This window comes from Carassius auratus, chromosome 16, assembly GCF_003368295.1.
Source record: "Carassius auratus strain Wakin chromosome 16, ASM336829v1, whole genome shotgun sequence".
In the NCBI taxonomy this organism is placed as follows: domain Eukaryota; kingdom Metazoa; phylum Chordata; class Actinopteri; order Cypriniformes; family Cyprinidae; genus Carassius; species Carassius auratus.
The window spans coordinates 7,228,361-7,249,383 of NC_039258.1; the positions used below are offsets into that span (position 1 = coordinate 7,228,361).

The window sequence follows — 21,023 nt, forward strand, 5'->3', positions numbered from 1 at the left end:
ATGCTGACAATGGCAAAATTGGCTGTTTAACTGACGGGTTCAGTGTTTTAAGCGATGGTGTCGAGTCAGGACAAGTCTGTCGATCTTTATTCAGTCATTTTCAAAATACATTTTTCCAAACGGGAAAAAAATAAGTTGACCTTTATACATAATCAGGTCTAAATGTTCCATGAGGAAGAAGCGGTTTCCTTATGCAACGCCAATAGCGTGAATATAGTTTTTAGTTACAAATTTAAATTTGGTGGTCACAGAAAAATGAAAATGTTATCAAACAGCATGGCAGAAGGACTTGTGGGATTTTTGCACGTGTTTGCATAGAACATTGGATAACTTTTTTTTTTTTTTCTCATTTCATCTGTTTTTACATTTTCGATTACCTTTGCAAATAACTAGTCAATTTAGTAATTAATCAAAATAATTAGTATCAAAAATGAATATCTATTAATCACATTCTGCATCATAACCCTATAAATTCACCTATAGCATCTTAAACGATTGGTTTTATTTTTATTTTATTTATTAATATTTCAGTGTGTGTGTGTGTGTGTAAAAAGTTTTAAACATAAAATAAGTGATTATATAGTAACAATAATTTTTTTGTCATGTTTATATAATTTATTAATAATAGGTACATGTAAATTAAAATTAGAAAAAAATATATAAAAATATAAATAACGCAAATAAGAGAAAAATAAAGTGAAATGTTGTTTTTAATATGATGATAACATTTATGAAAAATATGATAACTTCTATACATTAAAAGAAAAGAATAGAAAAAGAAAATAAAACTACTTGTTTAAAAATGTTAAAAATAACAGCTAATTTTATTGCTGACCCCTCAAGGACTTTAACACATCATTAAAGGGCAACAAGGTTCAGTCCTGTAGTGAGCACTTGAGTGCAGAGAACCTTTCAAGGTTTTTTTTTTTTTTTTTTATTCATTTTTTTTTTTTTAAGTGGGTTTACACCAGGTGCGTAAGGTGGGAAACTTGATCTATTAAAAAATTCTACATTCCACCTATTTTAAAGGCCACACTTTTCCCCTAATGCTCTGTGGATCCTATTGCCTATACACTATTTAAAGACAAAATGGAATCTGCCTCGACGATGTTGTTTTCCACCAGTTTCCACCAGCACAGATGATTAAGGGTGACCAGACCAATAATTACTCATTAGTACCTGACCATAGTGGGTGAAAAGACAGATTGAGGTGGCTTATTGTGCTGTCGCTAGCTGGAAAACCATATTTTGGTTTGGCTTTTTCCTTCTTTTCATGACCACTGTGCTGTTTTAAGGGCCAATGACCTGTGGCCGTGAACCTAGTGTGAATGTTTGACCTGCCTTTGAGACAATTGGCTGGCTTAACAGCAGCCCTTTGGACGTAGGTGCTCATTATACAAAAACATTTGTTATGCTTCATTAAAACAGCTCCAAAAAGGTACTTATAATTTGCGGTTGGGCTCGTCAGATCAGAGGTCTTTCGATGCTGGCAAGCCTTCGTTTCGCTTCGTTTTTGTGTTGTTCTCTCACCCCTTCTGCTTTTATTTGCAGAGCTGTGGCCATGAAGAGCAATCAGACCCTATAAATCTGAATCTGAGTGTAATTTACTGCATTAGATACACTGTGTTTTCTGCACCACAACAGTATTGCGTTCTTGGAGGGTGATGCATTAATTGTCTTGTTTAAGTTGGAAAACGGCATCACGGTCTGTTTTTGACCCTGTGAAAAGACCTTTTGTTTTCTGTTCTTCTCCTTTTTCTTATTCTTGAAGTTTTGTTGGCAATTAGGCTGATGTCAATACCAGCCTGTACCAATGGCGTTCAGGTTCATTTCATAGTAGTTTGGCCATCGTTTGGAACATGGTATGATCAAGTGCTCTCGGCCTGAAGATCGTTCACGATGTCTTTGTGCCGTCGAGCAGACGGCCAAAACAAAAACAGAAACCAAACTTTTTTTCAGTGCAGGAAAAGTGATACCAAAGATAGGCTAACATATAATACGCTCCAACCAAGTCCAAGGGCAGTTCAGGAGAGAATATTGTCACAAGATGACCTATGATGTAGGTGCAAACAGGAAAGCTAATGCCGCCGAAACACTATCCCGGCCAGCACAGAGTGGATTCAGAGTTTCACTTGATTTACCTCTAATTCCCCTCCTCCCTCCAGATGCATCATGAAACTGGAACTGCACCACCGTTCCTTCCTTTGCTTTGTTCCTAACTTTTTCTCTCCCTGCTCTCTCAGAGCCCCCGAATTAGGGCTGCAACAACAAATTGATTATAAGTTTATTGAAGAGCCTCCATTAGTGACAATACTTTAAGATGGTGAGAATTGATTAAAAAATGTGTTTGGCTTTATTTTCTATTTTTTTTTTACTTAAAAATTTAACTACACCGTTTAATGAATTATATTGAACTATTGTGTGATAAATTAACCATCTCTTTTTACTTGAAATAGAACAATGTTTTTCAGTTATTGTTCATTTAGTTAAAATAATTCAGCTAGAATTGCAATCATGCATTTTTTAGAAGGAGAACCTTCTACTTGCTACTTATTAGCTGACAGTTACTTTGTGACGTTCCTTATTTAAAGTGCTCCAACAGAAAAGTACGCTGAGAGTGAGAGAGCGAGACATGACGCAGGCTGGACTCGAACTTGGGTCAACTGCACATTCAACACCTTAATCCATTATCAAAGTCATTTTTTTAGTTGCAGCCTTATCCCAAACCCTCAGCTCCGTAAGGGGAATGTGACGCACTCAAATTAAGCTACTACTTCCTGTTTGCCCTCTTCCTCGCGAAGTCATTTAGCAACCGATTAAGCCGTAGCATGGCTTTGGTCGTAGCTGTCGGGCTAGGTTAGATAATGCCTTTTTTTTTTTTTTCTGTTCAAAGCCCAGATATGGCATCATGACTCATGTGAGTGGTCTGGCCATTGCAGCCTCCCCGGGAGTGCGAGTAATCAGGAACACAGCATGAAGTGTTGTGGTTTGCCATGAAGTCAGACAACTACAAAGGGAGGAGAGACCGAAGGCTGCGCCAACTGGGATCATACTCGCCAAAGCCCACTGCCGTTTTTAGCTCCGACTTCACAAGTGCCACAGGCCCCCTTGTCCCTTTAATTGTTTCGGCTAATTAAACCATCCGGCAGCCCTCCTCCTTTTCCTCCAAATGACATGTGTTTCTCTGTGCTGAACTGTAAGGGAGCTTAACAGCCTGGCCAAGGCAGAGCAGTGCCACTTCCTCCTCGAAATTTAATTTGGTCCTCGTATGGGGGATGAAGAGGGGGGTCAAAGATGTTTGTACAGATACCACAGGCGCGGAGGCCGTCCTCCAAATTGACTCGAAATGTTAAGTGCACTTTAACAGGAGCTCTCAGCCCTATGACAAGGCATCTGTTGTATGTTTTCTTTTTTCTTTTTCTTTTTTGTCCGTCCATATAAGAAAGCTCTTGCACGTTTGTAGAGAGGGAACTTTGTCTTGGGTTGTAATAGTAGTGCTATGTAGCTTTCATTCTTGCAGAAGCCCTCAGCTAGTTGACCTGTGGCTGAAAAACAAGTCCCTGGTGGATAGTGTTTCACTTCTCTGCAGGCCTGTAGCTGGTGATCCATGTCTAGAAAGGGGCTTTTCCTTTTCCCTTCCCTCCACAGTGGGACCAATGAACAGAGGAGCTTTCAACATGCTCTCACTCTTGTTCTTCTGTTTATTGAGCATCTGCAAATTCATTATATGAGAACTTACTGGAAGTTGCTGTGAAAACCATGTCCCACCTCGACAAATTGCATGATGTGACTTTTTTTTCCATGTAGAGATTGTAGCTGTCCTTCAGGCGTGTGACTATTGTTGTTGTATATTTTTCTGTTTACAGGTACCTCAATGCTATTCAGACCATGTGCCCACACATACTGCGCTACCTGACTACAGCCGTCATCACTAACAAGGACGTCCGCAAGCGTAGGCAGGTGCTAAAGGATCTGGTGAAAGTCATCCAGCAGGTATCAGACAGGACTTTGGTTCTTTATGTACTCCTTTGTCCTTCAGTTAATTTGTTTTCTTTTGAATGAATTAATTGAATTCATTCATTAATTTAAAGACTAATAAATATAAATAAAAGAATAATGTAATATATAATTAGAGCTGGGTTTTGAGACAATTTTCAAAATTGGATTTTGATACAAAGATAATCAAAATCCAATTTAGAAAATTCTCAAAACCCAGCTCTAATTATGCATTTATTATTTTATTTATATTTATTAGTTTTTTTATTAGTATTTTACAATTTATTAGTATTTTTTTTATTTTATTTTACAAACACAGTAAATGGAGAGTTCTTATACTTGTATGCCAAATTGAAAAACAATTTAAAAAGTGTTTCTATTCATTCTACAAGGTGTAAAATTCTAAATGGATAGTTCACCCAGGAATGAAAATTCTGTCATTAATTACTCACTCACCCACGTCATTCCAAACCTGTAAGCCCTACTTCCATCTTTGGAACACAAATTAAGATATCTTTGATAGAGTCTGAGAGCTCTCTGATCCTCCATAGATAGCAAGGATATTACCATGATCGACGCACAGAAACGTAGCAAGAACATCAGTAAAATAGTCTGTGACATCAAAGGTTCAACCATAATTTTATGAGGCTTGATTACATTCTGTGCATTCTCTCTTTCCTAAATGGTGGAAGACTGTAACATGGTGAGAGGAATTGCTGAATAAATTGTTTATTTTGAGCAAAAAAAAAAAAAGTTCTCGTAGCTTCGTAAAATTAAAGTTAAACCTGTGATGTCACGCGGCTATGGAACAATGAAGGTGAGTAATTCATGAAAGATTTTTCCATTTTCGGGTTGAACTATCCCTTCAAGCCTTTATCCTTATATTTCAGTAAGAGCAAAACTATTGTTTAGGTGGTGTCCTATTTCATAACTGTTTAGTTTTCTGTTGGTCTTCCCGCAGTCATCCACACTGGCCTTGCATCTAATGAAAGATGTTTTCAATGGGAGGTTACCCACACCAGACCAAACAACACTTTCTCTTGCTTGTTAAAAAAGAGCATATTTTGATTTGAATTTAATGCATCCAGCACACTGCAGGGAATCTTATACCTCACTGCATCTGTGGAAATGAATGAATAAAGAAGCTGTGTATATTGGCCTGAAAATAAAAGCTCTGTTTCTGTGTGTGCCTTCTCAGGCCGTGTGAGTCTTGAACCCACTAGATTTGATGAATGGTGCTGGACAGTCTGATTGTAGTGTTCCGATTTCTCCGTGTCCAACAACAGTAGCTTCTTCAGAGATCAATGACACTGAAATCCAAATAAGTGTGTCCCCACAGCCTTTGTGTAATCACTTAAACATGTGTTCTGAGGTGCTCACCATATTCCCTGCACAAGTTTCCTCTCTCATGGTTACTTAAGCATCTGTGGTATTTGGATGCAGGGAAGACCCAGAGACTATTGCATATCCAAATCAGACTCATCCCATCAGGTCCTCTGCTAAAGGGACTATACTCAATCTTTCTGCTTTTGGCTGTTTACAGACATGGCGCATTATGCTGAGGTTTTAGCTCATTATTCTATACGGCCAGGTTGTTAAAAGGATATTTGAACCAAAAATTCAAGGTTTCTGATCTGCTTATTTTATATTGTTTCTTAACACTACACTTTTTTTGAAAATAGGCTCATTTTTCAACTCCCCTAAAGTAAAAGTTGAGTTTGAACGTTTCCGAGTCCATTCAGCCAATCTCCAGGTCTGGCGATAGCACTTTTAGCTTAGCTTAGATAATTGAATTTGATTAGGCCGTGAGCATCTCGCACAAAAATGACCAGAAGAGTTTCTATATTTTTCCTATTTAAAACTTGACTTTTCTGTAGTTACATTGTATACTAAGACCGACGGAAAAAGAAAAGTAGTGATTCTCCAGGCTGATACGTGTAAGAACTAGACTCTTATTCCGGTGTAATAATCAAGTAACTAACAACTTTTCATTTTCCGTCGGTCTTAGTATACGATGTAACTAAAAAGTCAAGTCATGCCCTCGAAAATCTTTGTTTATACGACTTCCCGCCCTTTGTAGATACTTGATGTTTAAATTTTTCGTTTTGGTTATCCTAATTTAATTACGAATTTATCCTTATTGCTACAACAAATGAATGGTTTTTATTTCAGTGACACAATAGAATTAATCTGTGCCGAGGGAACGTTCAGCTGACAAAGTTATAGCTTTCCCCATCTCGTTTTTTTTTTTTTCACATTTGATAAAGAAGATATTAAAGTCTTTGAGAGAATTTGAGGCGACTCAACGCTGATTGGACTATTTAGAGGCAGCACAAACAGTCAAGAATTGTGAAAGCTAGTGTAACACTGTGGTTGAATGTAAAAGAGAAAAAAAATCCCTCCCTTTCCTTTGGTGGTGCGTCACCCAATCGCCCTAATGGAGAAACCGCCACTGGGAAAAACATAGAAAGTCTTTGGTCATTTTTGAGCAAGATACTAATGGTCTAATCTGATTCAATGATCTATGCTAAGCTAAGCTAAAAGTGCTACCTCCAGACCTGGAGATCAGATGAATGGATTCGAAAACAGTGAAACTCAAATCTTAAACTCTAAGGGGAGTTGGAAAATGACCCTATTTTCAAAAAAAAAAAAAAGTGGAGTGTTCCTTTAAGACTAGCTGTGTTTCAGTCAAAGCAGTAAATTTAATTTATTTGACAGTTTTTGACATTTTAATTATATTGGAGCAAAGTAGAAATAAAATGTCAATAAAGTGGTATCCATTGAGGAAGCCACTAAGACTCTTTTATTCATGTAATGCGTTGCTTTCAGACCAAAATTATTCAGATACGTAAATTTAGAAATTCATATTACTTTTTTTGATGCACATCTAGTAATGCATTCTTTCTGTATTTTATTTTTCATTCACATTTGTTGTTTCCATCCAGCATTTTTATTTGAAATGGCAAAATCTACAATAAAATGTGGATGAAATGCCAGGCTGCTGTCAGTTACAGAAAATATGCCATAAAGTTGTCCAATCTGACTTGAGCACTGTTTTTCAAGTCGTCTTCAGGAAGTTTTACGGTTAAAAATAAGTCTAATTAAATCAGCCATATGTTACATACTGTAGGCAAATTAACTTTCTGTTTGTGCCAATTAATAAAGTAGATGCAACAGTTTGGCGACAGCCACATTTGCAACCACAAGATGAAAGCAGCAGTAATTTTGTGCTTGAACAGCTAATATCAGCTCTGCGTGTAATGTTACATTTTATTTGTTAATAAAACACTTTCATGCATGTCAAGTAAATTTACAATGAGAAACAGGAACCCCAATTTAAGAACCAACAGTATAGGTGAAAAGAACATTTAATTGTATGTGAGTTTTCCCTTAAATTGCATTGTTTTTTTTCTTTTCTTTTATCATCTTTTTAGGAGTCGTACACCTACAAAGATCCCATCACGGAGTTTGTGGAGTGTCTATATGTGAACTTTGACTTTGATAGTGCTCAGAAGAAGCTGAGAGAGTGTGAGGCGGTAAGTTCCAGCTGTCTTTTCCTGTTACCTTTTTATTAGCTTGTTACTCAGCTTGTCCTTAAAAGCATGGCACACCCTCCTCTTTATAGGAACTTTGCAGATTGATTGTATCTTCTGTCATGTTCCTGTTTTCCCAAAAGTGTAAGATTCATAACGTTTCATAACAGGTTCCATTAGCGAAAGCGTTTGAAGAGACTATCCTTCTTCTAAGACGTTGAGCTCATCCTTCACTACTTGTCTGGCCACAAAAAGCCTTTAGCTTCGTAATTTATGCAGATGATGTCTCGATTTCCCTAATGATGAGATGTGATGTCATCACAACGAGTCTCTGACCTCTGATTGGTCAGAGGCATCCTCTGAAATTTCCTAAAACCTGGTGATAGTCTTAAGCGATGCTGTGTCATTTTACTGCAGCCACAAACAGCCTACCCTTCTGTTTCGGGCCCTGAAAGGGGTCTTAAAGCACAGCAGTCTCTGCACGCCGCGGTGTCATGGCCAGCTATGGAAGTGGGCCCCTGAAAGAGCCTCTGACTCACCATTTGTCATGTTTTTATGAGAGCGGGTAATTGTCAGATCACTGGAATGGTTAACAAGAAGTGCTTTTGGTGAGCAGAGGCGGACAAGCACTGGAAAGAGCTTTCTGTGGTACAGACAAGCCAATGATCTGTATTTTTATTCCCGTTTATAAATGGCCTTCCATAATGGTCACTTCATCAGTTTTCACCCTTGCCCTGCTGTGTCATTCTTTCTGTTTTCACAGTTAAACTACTGACTTTTATTGCCAACATGGCACCGACAAAAAAACAACAATAAAATGGAGTAACAAGATCTGTTTCAAAGGAATAGCTCACCTCAAAAAATTTCACTTGTCATTGTACTTTTTATTTTTTGAGAGAGAGAGAGAAATTCTGAAGACTTGTAGTCGCTTTGTTCAATGAAGTATTCATTGAAATGAAACTGAAGCTTTTGAGTTTCAAAATGTCCAAGGCACTAGCACTCATGAGCCATATTCCAAATTTACATTATATTTACATTTATGCATTCAGCAGACGCTTTTATCCGAAACAACAGCGCAATCAGGCTAGAGAGAGAGAGAGGATTTTAGAGCTGCTAGTACAAAACACCAAATTCTGAATATGCTGTATATATTAAACACTTTTAATTTAAAAGAGCTTTAATAAGGGTTGATGTTCTTTTTTCTTTACAATACATTGGTTTCATCATTATCATAGTAAGAATAATGCAAAGACTTTTGCTACCATGCGATTACAAACGTCGTTGGCACAGCACCCAAAATTTTTTTTGCCATTCTGACCCTGGAAAACATTGCATGTTGACCTAAATGCATTTGGTAAGCTGTACCACAAACTTGCCAAATTTTAAACGGCAAAAAAATATTTTACTTTGAATGAGAACGTCTCAGTGTGATAAAAGCCAGAAATGGCCTTCAGGCGCATTCTTGGTTGCAGTAAACAATTACATTGCAAAGATTCATCCCAAGCGTAATTAGCTTGAGTGCCTTTAGCCTAGTGTGCACTTATGTCGAAGCTCATTCCTGTTCTCTAAATGATTATGAATTCAAAAACCAGTTGCACTGCCCATCTTCTGCCATTGCCTTAAATAAAACAATTCAGTTTTGTTTAGCAACATGCACCTCGTATGTTAAATAGCAGGCTTTTTATAGGAGAATGAAATAACCCAACTTAACATTGAAATGGGAACCTTCCTAAAACGCTGACATGATTTATAAACATTTACTTCTGTGAGAGTGCCCATTTGATCAGGCCAGCTGTTTTTCATTCTACGCGTTTATCATCAAGAAGCAGAGAGGAAACGAGTCCCAAATCACCAGGAGTCGTGTTTTTTAGTGGGGGTCTATGCAGGTCTAACTGATCGAGTCATTTGGGAGCTCTCTATTACACTTTGCATGCTTGGAGGCCAGGCTTTGTAAGGCTAGCAGTAATTAGCACACCTGCATCTGTGAGATCTCGTGAGAGCCCTCCAGCTACTGGACCTCCAGAACCAGGCATATTCTACAAGAGCTCAGCCCAGACACTGCGTAAATGGTCACTAATTAGTCCTGACCCTGATTATGAAAGCCTGAGGCATTATCGAGATCACAAGCTGCAAAAAAAAGTTAAACACTGTGGCATGTGAGCATAACTGGCTAGGCTCCGATGTATGTCAGCTCTAAATGCTCGCAAATTCACAGTCTGATTGAGTGGTGACTTAGAAAATCAGAGTTGCCCGTCTACAACAGCCCGAGGCTTTTCCTGTTAGACTGTTGAAGCCTTGCAAGTCATCAGTGTCTGCGCTCGACCGCCTTTACTTGTACAAAAACAAACTTCCTCTTAGTGTCAAACAAATGGGGGGAAAAAAGACAAATGAGTGTAAATTTGGAATAAAGAAAATATTATTGAAAAGAGGTGCATGACCTCCAAAAATGTTCTCTTCCCCTCAGGAGTTCAAGCAAAATATTTATACACTTTATGTTTCTTAATATATTTGTCCATTGACAATTTGTCACCATTTTAAATAAAAATACCACTTACGAGATTTAAATAGATCCAGAAAGAGTCTGAAATAAATTATAATTCAAGACCCCTAGAAAGCTTTTCTCTCTCATTTAACACATTTATTAGTCTTTAAATCATTCATGTTTTTTTTTTTTTCAGTTATACATATATAAAATGGTGGGCTGTTATCGGCGTTAACGTGCTGTGTTAATGTGAGACTCTTATCGGACGAGAAAAAAAAATATTGCCGTTAATCTATTCTCAAAGTTGGATTGAGAGCTGGGTCTATACTAGGCGAGCTATGATGACTTTCACCTCAATATTTTAGCGCAGATGTATGCCTAACCGAATCTGTAGGGGGCGAAAGGAGTCTTTAAACCTGTGTGTATGCCTACTGTGAAATTACCACATCAAACGGGACATGCTAAGATGCCGCCGGTTTGCTTCCGGGAACACACTGACGGACAGCAACCGCGTGAACACTGGAATCCGTTAACATGGGTGCGTAAAAAAAAAAAATAAAAATGCAACGCATACGTACCTCAGACGGAGTACGTGTTAAACACGCGTAAGGTTTTTTGCACCTTGTGCAATGTGGAATTAGTTTACAGCTTTCTCAAGCACTTTGTGATGCATTTTGGAAACAGGAGATGAGCCACTTTTCTCATATATATATATATATATATATATATATATATATATATATATATATATATAGGGTGTGTTTATGTGTGTGTATATATATGTATACGTGTACATATATAAATGTGTGCGTGTGTATGAACCTGATTTTTCAGTGTCCACTGCTCCAGGTCTTTTGATGTCACCGGAGCCATCAGAAGTTTGACGCTTAAGAAACATTTCTTATTGAGCAGTTAATACTCTCTTAACTATTTGTTTTTGTGGAAAATATGATGCATATATTCTTTGTTGAATAGAAAGTTCAGAATAATAGCGTTTATTTGAAATGGAAATATTTTGTAACGTTATAAAAGTCTTAACTGTCAATTTTAATCGATTTAATATTGACAAAGTATTTTTTTAAAATTCATACTGACCCCAAACTAGATGTCTGAAACAACCTAAAATTACCCAAATGCAGCACCGTTGTTTACACACAGTTCTTTAGCATATCATCAGCACCCATGGCTCCAGAAGTTTTGCAGGCCGGTGATTTAATCTTACTGGACACGGTCCTGGATCTGTAGAGACTGACCGCATAAGTGTTCTGGGATTTTCTTCAAGCTGTGGATCATCACATTGCTTACTTTGCATCGTGATTACCTTATAATGCTTATCCAGTCAGATTTTGTAATTTTTCCTTCTTCACATGATCCATCTCAGCCATTTGAACAATGGTTTGGGCTCGTAAAGTCTATGCTATGCATAAAACAGACACAACCTTATATAGTCCTGTGTTAATTTTTTTGTTTTGTTTTGAAGACTGAAAAAAAGGCTACTCCTTTAAGATTCCAGTTAGCTGAAAGTGTTTTTTTTTTGTTTTGTTTTTTTGTGCTACTTTGAAATTGTCATAGACTTGTTCTCTTCCTCTTTTACAGAAAAAACCTTGTCAGTAATAATAGCACTTAAGCAAATGGTTATCAGCTTAAGATAAGATGTTGGCAATGATGAAATGTGTGTTGGCTGATAGGGCCGTAGCCATGTAGCTGGGATTTCTTCAAGCAGAACCACAGAGATGGTAGCTTTCAAAGCCTAAGCAAACAAAGTGGGGGCTGTGAGCACAGATGCGCACACAAAGTTGCGGGACGGGGGACTGCATGTGAACCGTGCAGGGACAGCGGGGGCTCACACATGTCTTCAGCCATGTGGAATGCACTGACTGTTTGCGTTTTGACTGCAAGGTAAAGCACACCAGGTCTCTGCAGGATGTGGAGGTTAGTATGCGGTGATCAGAACTCAGCTGCTGAGCGTCTGAGATTGATAGTAGATGTTAGTTGAGACATTTGAAAGCAGTGGCACTGTAAATTGGTTCCACCGCACAGCCTGGCGGACCCTGCGGCAACGGGCAAGACAAATGGTGATAAGTCACAGCCAATGTGGTGAATTTGGTGGCTGGCACTGTTCCTGCCATGTTTCATGTGGGGGCTGTGGTTTTCTAAGATCTGCGGTTAGTTTAGAGTGCCGAGAATGACCCCAGTTTTTTTTTTTTTGTGCTTCCAGATACTGTTTTTTTTTTTACTGTGAGGAAATCATTAAACACCGTTGTATATGTGTTAGCTATAAGGCCTCGCCTGCATTCATTTCCATAATTTATCATATTTCTATTTTAATTTGCCTTGCTTTTGGCTTTTTAACATACTGTTATTCCCCAACCAGGTGCTATTACCGCGACCTCAGGATTAAGTGGAACTTTTATTTCCGTTCTGAGTTTATATAAACTTCCTGTACTGCTCATTGTCACATTTTGCCAGAGTTTGTGTTCCAGCAAAGGTTGGGAACAAATGCTGCTTGTAAAACATGTGACAATGGGTGCATTTACATATGTTTATGAAGAATTGGACACACAAACATTTACATAAAAATCAGAATAGTCAGACATTTTATTTTATATTTTACAAATAAGATTTATTTATGCTATTTAAGTTTGTCACAATATAAAACATTCACTACTTTTTTAAATATTCTTTTATTCAGCAAGGATGCATTTAATTGATCAAAAGTAACCGTAAAGACATTTACGTTGTTACAAAAAATTCAAGTACCGTAAATGCTATTCTTCTGAACTTTGTTCATCACCGAATCCTGAAAAAGTTGATCACAGAGTAATGGCTGCAGAAAATACAGATTTCTGATCACAGGAAATTAACCATTTTAAATATTTTCAAATGTATTTATGTAAAAAATCGTCAACAATTATTTTAAATTGGTAATATCTTACAATATTACTATTAAACTTTATTTTTAATCAAATAAATGCAGTCTTGCTGATCATAAGAAGCAACTCATTTAAAAATATTACAAAATCATACAGGCACAACAACGTTTGAAATTAATTTTATTTAGCAAAAAGCCTTTATTTTTTTAGGGGCTCATATTTGGGGGTCATAAAAAGTGAAAACATTTGAAACGCAAATTTTTCAAACTTACATGCCTAATCAACATAGGCTTGAATGCATTTTCATGCACAGTGTCTAATGTGAATGTTTATATCTTTTAAAGGTGCTGGTGAATGATTTTTTCCTTGTGGCCTGCCTTGAGGACTTCATTGAAAATGCCCGTTTGTTCATCTTCGAGACCTTCTGCCGAATTCACCAGTGCATCAGTATAAGGTTAGCACTCGGATTTTGATGCAGTACAAAATAACTTTTACAAATTGATGATAAATCGTTGTCAGGAATGATCAAAAGAAAAAAAAAAGGTAGCAGGTCTGAAAATGTGTCCACAATGTGGGAACGCTTCCTGTTTCCTCTCTTCCATTCCCACTCCACTCTCTGATAAGTTTTTATTACCCAGTGTGCTGGAGGAAGCATGTCCAGAGACCAGCTGCCAGCACCTCAATCTCACACATGGAGACACGCATTCAGAACCAGACATCCCAGGCACATCCACCCATCTGTTTTGAAGCATGTCTAAAGGGTCTACATATTGGCCCATCTTAATGGTTGCACCCCATCTGTGTATAATACAGCGGATTTTTGTTTTCCAAGCACCACTTACTCTATTATTGTGTTGCGTTGTCACATCCTTGTTAGGACTGTAACATAATGGCGCTTTGAGATTTTCATGCACGCTAATTCACTTATAACGCAACCGAAGAGGAATATTCCTGCAGTTAAACAAATTATAGAGACTAGTTAAGGTATATTAACAGTGATTCAAGTTGACCATTGATCCATATGGTTCAATTATCACTGACACAATGCATCTTCTGAACTCCTCATAGACTCTCAGGTCTGCGTCTGGCTGAATGCGGCAGGTGTTTTATTACCACTTTACTCTGGTTGCTCTTTTTTTTATTGCCCCTTTTACGGTATTTATATGGCATTGTAGGCTTCCAGGGAAGACACGCAATGGTTTCAGTCCCAAAGATTTTCCATTGGTGGAAAAGAAGTGATCTGTATGGAAAGGGTGGTTTGGGCGGGTGTCACTGGTTTCCCTCTGCCTGGTTCCTATTAGCCTTCCAGTGACGGAGTGCAGAGCAGAGAGGCCGCGTTGCCCTCCTGCCTGTTTAATGAGCTTTCATAACTAGTAGTCTTTGAGCATCTGTCCTGCATTCTTTTTCCCGCCATCGCCTTTGCGCGCCAAGCAGAAAGCACTTGACGGCAAACCAGAGATATGCTAACAGGTTGCATCTACCTTGGGGGATTTATGACATCCTGTAAATGCCGAAGGGGACCATGTTCGCGATTGCACAAGCTCACCCGACACAATATCATATACCACATTTGATGAAAGCCCTGTAATGGCTTTTTAATTAATGCATTTTTTTTTTTCTTTTTTTTTCCATTTTCTACAGTAGTGCACATGCATAGATGTAGCCATTCGGAATTTGTTGTTTCTCTTCTAACCGCACACCCCGGCGATCAAAAACCAGCCATCCCCAGGTTCTCACACTATTTCCATGCTTCATTGTACACCCTAATTGCTTGCTTGCATTTTCTGAGCTGTATAAAACCGAGAAGGGCTGGAGTCAAGGTTGAAACATGGAATGTGATCAGGCTCTGTCCAAATCTCCAGTTGCAGATAGTCTGGAATTGATTTGGAGTCCTGGCTCTTTTTTGGCAGCCTCGTTGCAATTGAATCCATTTTCTTGTCAAAGGCGACAAAGGTAATGCTGAACTAGGAAACTCAATTGTGATGGCTGTTTATCTGTTCAAGATAGTAGCTCAAAGGAGTCGCCTGAAAGGCTGCATTTTGTCTGTTTAGGGGATTGGAAAACATCCCTTTTAGTTTATTAGTGCATGTCACTGGTACAGTACGCAGAAGTCCTCTGCAGCTAATTGTGGACTCAAATGAAATGAATGCCAATTTTGTAGCACTTTTGTTAAGTTTACAGTTGTTGGCCTTGAATGAGGAGGCAGGATTTTTATTTCTGTTCTTGCCCTCAGCATACACCAAAAAAGACCACAACTACAAATGGCTTTATATATAAAAATGTCCGGAAAAGGCTCTATTTGAAATCCAGTTTTATGACTTTCACTTTTGATGGCCTTTGCATTTTTGTGTCTTGTCCTCAAAGACTTAAATTCCCAATTGTGCATTCATTGGCCCTGATTTGAGTAGTCTGTGAGCGCTTAATGAGAATTTTAGTTGAATGGCGTTTCCAATCTTGTCATCTGTAAATCATTGTGGTCTCTTACAGTCCACAGTAATTAATTTTGCAGTTGATTTGCAGAGCCACTGATATAGGAGGCATTGTTGTATTTCATCTGCATGTTTGTTTTTGTTTGTTTTCCTTCCTTTAAGGCCCTTTCACACGAAGAATGCTAACTATAAAGGTTAACTTTATTATCAAAAGATGTTAACATTCTGTTTATAACAAGCATTTAGGCTGTTTCATCGTCTGCTGCTTTAAAAAGTGTAGAAATGTTTTACTGTTTTTTTACTCTTTTTAATATGAACAATCAAATCTATGTAGTGTAATTTATTTATATATTTTTATTTTTCGTAATTTTATTAACATTTTATAACTAGTATAAATAATAAAAATGTTAATTCAGTTTACATCTCAACTGAGAACTCTGCATTTCTCTAAGAAAAACAAGCATGTGTCATTGAAACTACCAATATTTTCTTCTAAATGAAGAGAAGAGGATGTTTTAATGGGATAAGGGGAATCCGTTTTACCCCAAGCAATGAAGCAGGGGTCACTTCCAGTGATGTGAATCTCTTTGTGTCTTCATATGGAAATGTTTAACAGTGCATTTGTTTTGAGTCTACTGTGTTTAAAACTTCTGTAGTGCAGGTCAGCCCTGTATCAATTCGCAGCTGACCTTTTAACAGTCTACGTCTCCTGGAGTGAGACCGCTTGGCCAAGTCCCACCGGCCTGGAATCAGAATTGGATAAATCACCTGCAAGGAGCTGGTACATGCAAGGGGTCGAAGTGTAAACGATCCTTACCCTCCATCCCCCCAACCCCAGAGGACCAGGTTTAAGTCTGTGTAAATTGAGACTGCTGCGAGAGGAGTCAAGCTGCTTGGCTTAAACCGCCCTGTCAGGCACTTATGCTTGAGTGGCTCGTTCACCCAACCTCAATCTTTTCCATAATTACTTCTTTCAGCGTTTGTATATTTTTGGTTTCAGTTCAGACTTTCGTTCATATTAGTGGCACGCTCATGTACGTACTACCTTTCCCCCCTTTCTCATTTTAAAGCTGGATAGAATTAGATTAGCATGTGTGTGGGCCATTTCATTGCACCGAGGCTGTGGTTGACCTTGGTCTCTGGTTTAGCTTGTCCGGAGGGTCAGCTCCCTAAAGAGGAAACTCGATCTTATTTGTTTTGAGTCGATCTTTGACTTTGGCTTGACTGACATGTGTCATGATTTAATTAAACCAGTGAAATGATATTCGTTGCCGCTTGCGTCACTAGAGTAAACCGGCGCCATGTTTGTTCAAGCTGTTTACTTATCATGCGATTCTCTCCTTAAACCAGTCATTTGGATTGATAATCAAGTCTTTGGCATTTCCATAGATTTTTCTGTGAAAGCTCACAAGTCTGCTTCGTTTCAGACATGGTCTAGACCTCTAGGTCTGTGGGCCTGTAATGGTTGTACAGCTATCTAAACTTCCCAGTGTCTTAATTGGTTTCCTGTTCCTTTTCGGCTGTAATTGTTCATCAGCGTGCCGCATGCTTTGCGGAGTTCTTTGGGGCTGCCGAAGAGCTTGGATTTCATGTCCTTGCTTTAACCCCTGGATTCGACAGGCATTCCTTTTTCCCGTAGCGAGTGTCACCGCTTGATGTTGGACATGTGTTAACCATCACCAGCTTGGAACTCGTGATGTGACAACTAGCACATTCGTTGGCGGTTAGCTCTTAAATAATGAGCTTTATGACCAATCTAGCCTGTCACGCATCATTTTCTGAGGGTTTCATTGGGAGCAAAATGATATAAGCTGTCATCTCTGCCGGTCTCTAGACCCATTCTGTTGCCACGGTGGATGATTGAGTTAACCTTTCACTGTGAAAGCATATTCATTGTTTGGAAACCTGGTGTGTAGAACAGAACGGGACAAGCCTGCACTTTCTCACTTGCATGAAATGAGCTTAGCCGAAAAGAAAGCCAGCTGCGGTAGTAGGATTGTGGATCAAAGAACAGAGGCCTAGCTGCCACCTTCCTCTCTAAAAGACACGTCTGTGAAGGAGACACCTGGCTTCATTTCTGGACAGTTTCTCTAAAATGTCAGGTGGATTGTCAGTAGAAGTCATGCAAGTCCATGCAATGTCCTTTTGTTCTTGTCTGCAAAGTTTCATCGCTACCTTGACCTCATACTCGCAAAAGCGCAATGATGTAATTGTACTCTGTTTTTATGGGTTTCTTAGTGAGATTAGAATCACAGACTTGATTACATAATGCAAGGCATTTGTCACTCTTGAACAGACGTCTAAATGCTGAGCTATGACAGTAAACCCATTATCATCCAGCACTTTCGATCAGCACTTTAAACCTGCGTGCACACACACACTCACTCTACAAGCTTGTTATACACCTCACAATTTTCACGTAATGCCATCAGTGTATATAATGTTCTCCCCTTACCCAAGTTTTGTCCTAATGGACTGTGTTGCCTTGCAGTATGCTGGCCGATAAGCTGAATATGACTCCCGAGGAGGCAGAAAGATGGATTGTCAACCTCATTCGTAATGCCAGGCTGGATGCCAAAATCGACTCCAAACTGGTGAGAGTCTCTCATATTTTATTTCACTCATTGTTTCTCTGCCTCCCTCCTCAGATAGCGAAACAATTGATAGGTGCTGCGTTAGTGTCCTTTAATTAGTCTGAAAATCAAATTCCGCTTCTTTTGTGCAGAGATTGTGTTCTGCTTTAAAACATAAAGGAGAGGCAATCAATTACGTCAGTTATTCTGCTCAGTGCTCGCTTACTCACCATATCCTTCATCGAGGGTAAGAGGACTGTCCCGAAGGAGGGTCATTCTCAGTATGGTGACATATGTACTTTGTTTTTTATTCATGACATAGATTAATATTCAAGACCTATAGAAACCATTCTATAATGGTTTTCTTTCTTTCTGCTTGATTAATATATATTCTTTGAAGTATAGAAAGTTCGAAAGAATAATTTTATGTATTTCTTTTGTAATTTTATACATTTATTTTTTGTAATTTTTCATCTCGATGCTGAAAAAAAAAAAAAAAAAGACTTTTGAACAGTAGTGTCATTTAATATCCATGTCAAAGAAAACAATTTTTTTGCAACTGACCCAGCACCTTGGTCATAACATCCTAACAAAGTAACATGACTTCTGGTCTCAGAAATCACAGGACATTCTACTGGAGTGACAGAATTAGCTCCTTTGTGTTTTTTGAGGAGGTTGTGAAAATGTGTCTGTGGCAACAGAAAATAATTGGTGTTTTCTAAGTTTAGCTCTGAATCTCTCTTCCTCTCCTCTTTTCTTTGGCAGGGTCACGTGGTGATGGGCAACAACGCCATATCACCATATCAGCAGGTGATCGAGAAAACCAAGAGCCTTTCGTTCCGCAGCCAAATGCTGGCCATGAACATCGAGAAGAAGCAGACCCACGCCAACAGGAATGAGGTCAAAGCAGCAGAGCATCTCTCCTCCTTTTATCTGATCTCATCTCTGTTTGTCTTGAGCCCTGTAGTTTACACACACAAATGATCTATTCAGAAGAATGTCGAGCGGCAGTCAGCCCAGAACTGTCTTTACACGGCGTAAACCAGTAAGAGCAAGTTTAACAGAGCAGGCGCTTTCATCATGCCGTTTTTCTTCAAAGGCCTAATGACAAGGTAGCAGAGCACAGCCATAAAGAAGAGGGTCTGAGTCCCATGACTCAGCGCTGCAGAGTAAATAACGCTTGCACACAATCGCGCACACGTTCTGTGGAGTTCCCTACGTTTAGGAGTCACCACAGATGTTTTGCTTGGGGTCCAGTCCGTCTTCGTTTGATCTTGGCCTTGCGTAGTGATTGGCCAACGACAAACGTGACCTCGCTTTGTTTGAAATGGAGCGTTTAAAAATAACGGCCTTTAAATGTCTTGGTCCCTCAAAACACGTAATTTAACTGACTCACTCACACAAAAACCACAATGGCAAAGGCCATTACACACAGTCCTGTATTTGGATGTGTTTGGCCAGACACAATTTAATTGAACATTTTCTCAGGAAAAACCCAAAGGAAAGGTGCGAATGTGAAATCGAACTTCTTGTACTTGCAAAATGACTGCAGTTTTGTAGTAGATAGTTTCAAGAGATTGTGGGCCAAAACCAGGCAACAAGCGCTTGCAGTTGCATTATTCCAAAGTCATTGTTTTAAAATAAATAAATAAACAGAAATGTAGCTAAATGGGACTACGGAGATTGTCAGGGAAAATAAGTGTAATCATGCTGAACACTAAAAGCCATCTACTAACTAGTCTGCTTTTACAGCTTTGTTGTGTTTCTAATCATGCTCTTGTAAACGAGTCTAACTCGGGGGGGTTTTTTTTACATTTTTTTTTTTAAAGACCAAAAGAGTTTTCAGAAGAAGCTTCGTGATGGTAACAGGCCAATGAAAAATCCTATTGGGTTTTTTGTTGAGGGAGCCACAGTGCTCATTTCTACCTCTATTTATCTCACAATTTTTTTTTTTGTCTTGCAATGATTTTTTTTAAATTTAGAAACTCAGAAACGTAAATAAAGTGCGAGATCTTAATGGAGAATTGCAAGATGTAAACTTTGAAGAAACTGAGAAAGAGTCAGAATTCTAAATGTTAAATGTCACAATTACGAGTTTATAACCCATAGCTCTGAGAATAAAAGTCCCAACTGCGTGATATAAACTTGCAATTGCGAGGAAAAGAGTCAGAATTGTGAGATGGAAAAATTTCATTTCATTTTTTTATTATTCTGTAAGAAGCATAAACAAAACAAAGACAGTCAGAATTGTGAGAGAAAAAAAGTTGCTATTTACTTTTTTTATTGCATGGTGGAAATGGGCTTGGTAGTGATGCAAATTTCCTGGTTGGCCTACAATAATACATCCATCACTGCAGCACTCTATAGTATTCATCTGTAATGACCTCGCATGCATTTGTGATGGGTAATAACATATTTTGGCTCTCTCTTTCCTCTCTATTTAGACTCCAAACTGGGCACCTCAGGATTCTGGCTTTTATTGAGTGGATCTTTGCGGAGCGTACACTTCAATCTAACCTTCCAGCATTCCCATACTGTGGCCGAACATCCTGTTTTCCCTCTCGCGTCCCTCAAAGGAGCGAGACAGAGGCCTTATTTTTACACTTGGGTTTAATGCGTCTGGTATTAAATAAAGAAAAAACCTTACAAAACCATCTTCACCTCATGCTTGCATTTTATTCCTGGACATTACGAATGGTGGTTGAGGGTTAAGTGGTGGTGATCTTTTGTGTAATAGATGAAGTTTTAATGTGCTCTGAGTCACTGAGTGGGATTGGGGGGTTTTGTGCTGCTGCACATGTATGCGCCGTAATGATGAATGAGTGTTTAGTCTGCTGCGTTTACGGCTCTGTTATGTAGCGGCCCACTCCGCTGCGGTGTAGAGGGCACAAAAAGGTGATCGTCCTGACTCTCATTGTCATTTTCGATGTTGCTCGTCCTTTTTGTTGGGCATGTCAGATGTGCTAGCTAGACAATCAACATAATGCCTCCCCACCTTCCCCATCTCATCCCATCTTCTGCATGTGACATCTACAGTCTGACGCTCTCTAGTTTTCTATTTCCATCCCTTGCTCACAGATGCTGCAGGCTGGGATACGAAGCATGTCTTAATGTCTGCTTTGGCCTCTCTATCAGCT

General features: G+C 38.8%; 1 protein-coding gene across 1 annotated transcript in view; it reads left to right on the forward strand.

The window, feature by feature from the left end:
- The window catches only part of LOC113115956 (eukaryotic translation initiation factor 3 subunit E-A-like), a 42,661-nt gene extending 22,121 nt beyond the window's left edge, over nucleotides 1-20,540 (forward strand). Inside the window, exons 8-13 of the mRNA XM_026283706.1 lie at nucleotides 3,867-3,993; nucleotides 7,431-7,532; nucleotides 13,229-13,338; nucleotides 17,805-17,907; nucleotides 18,652-18,786; nucleotides 20,331-20,540. Of these exons, the coding sequence (XP_026139491.1) occupies nucleotides 3,867-3,993; nucleotides 7,431-7,532; nucleotides 13,229-13,338; nucleotides 17,805-17,907; nucleotides 18,652-18,786; nucleotides 20,331-20,369 (616 nt within the window). The 3' untranslated portion in view covers nucleotides 20,370-20,540. The remainder of the gene's footprint in view (nucleotides 1-3,866; nucleotides 3,994-7,430; nucleotides 7,533-13,228; nucleotides 13,339-17,804; nucleotides 17,908-18,651; nucleotides 18,787-20,330) is intronic.
- The last annotated feature ends 483 nt before the right edge of the window (nucleotides 20,541-21,023 follow it).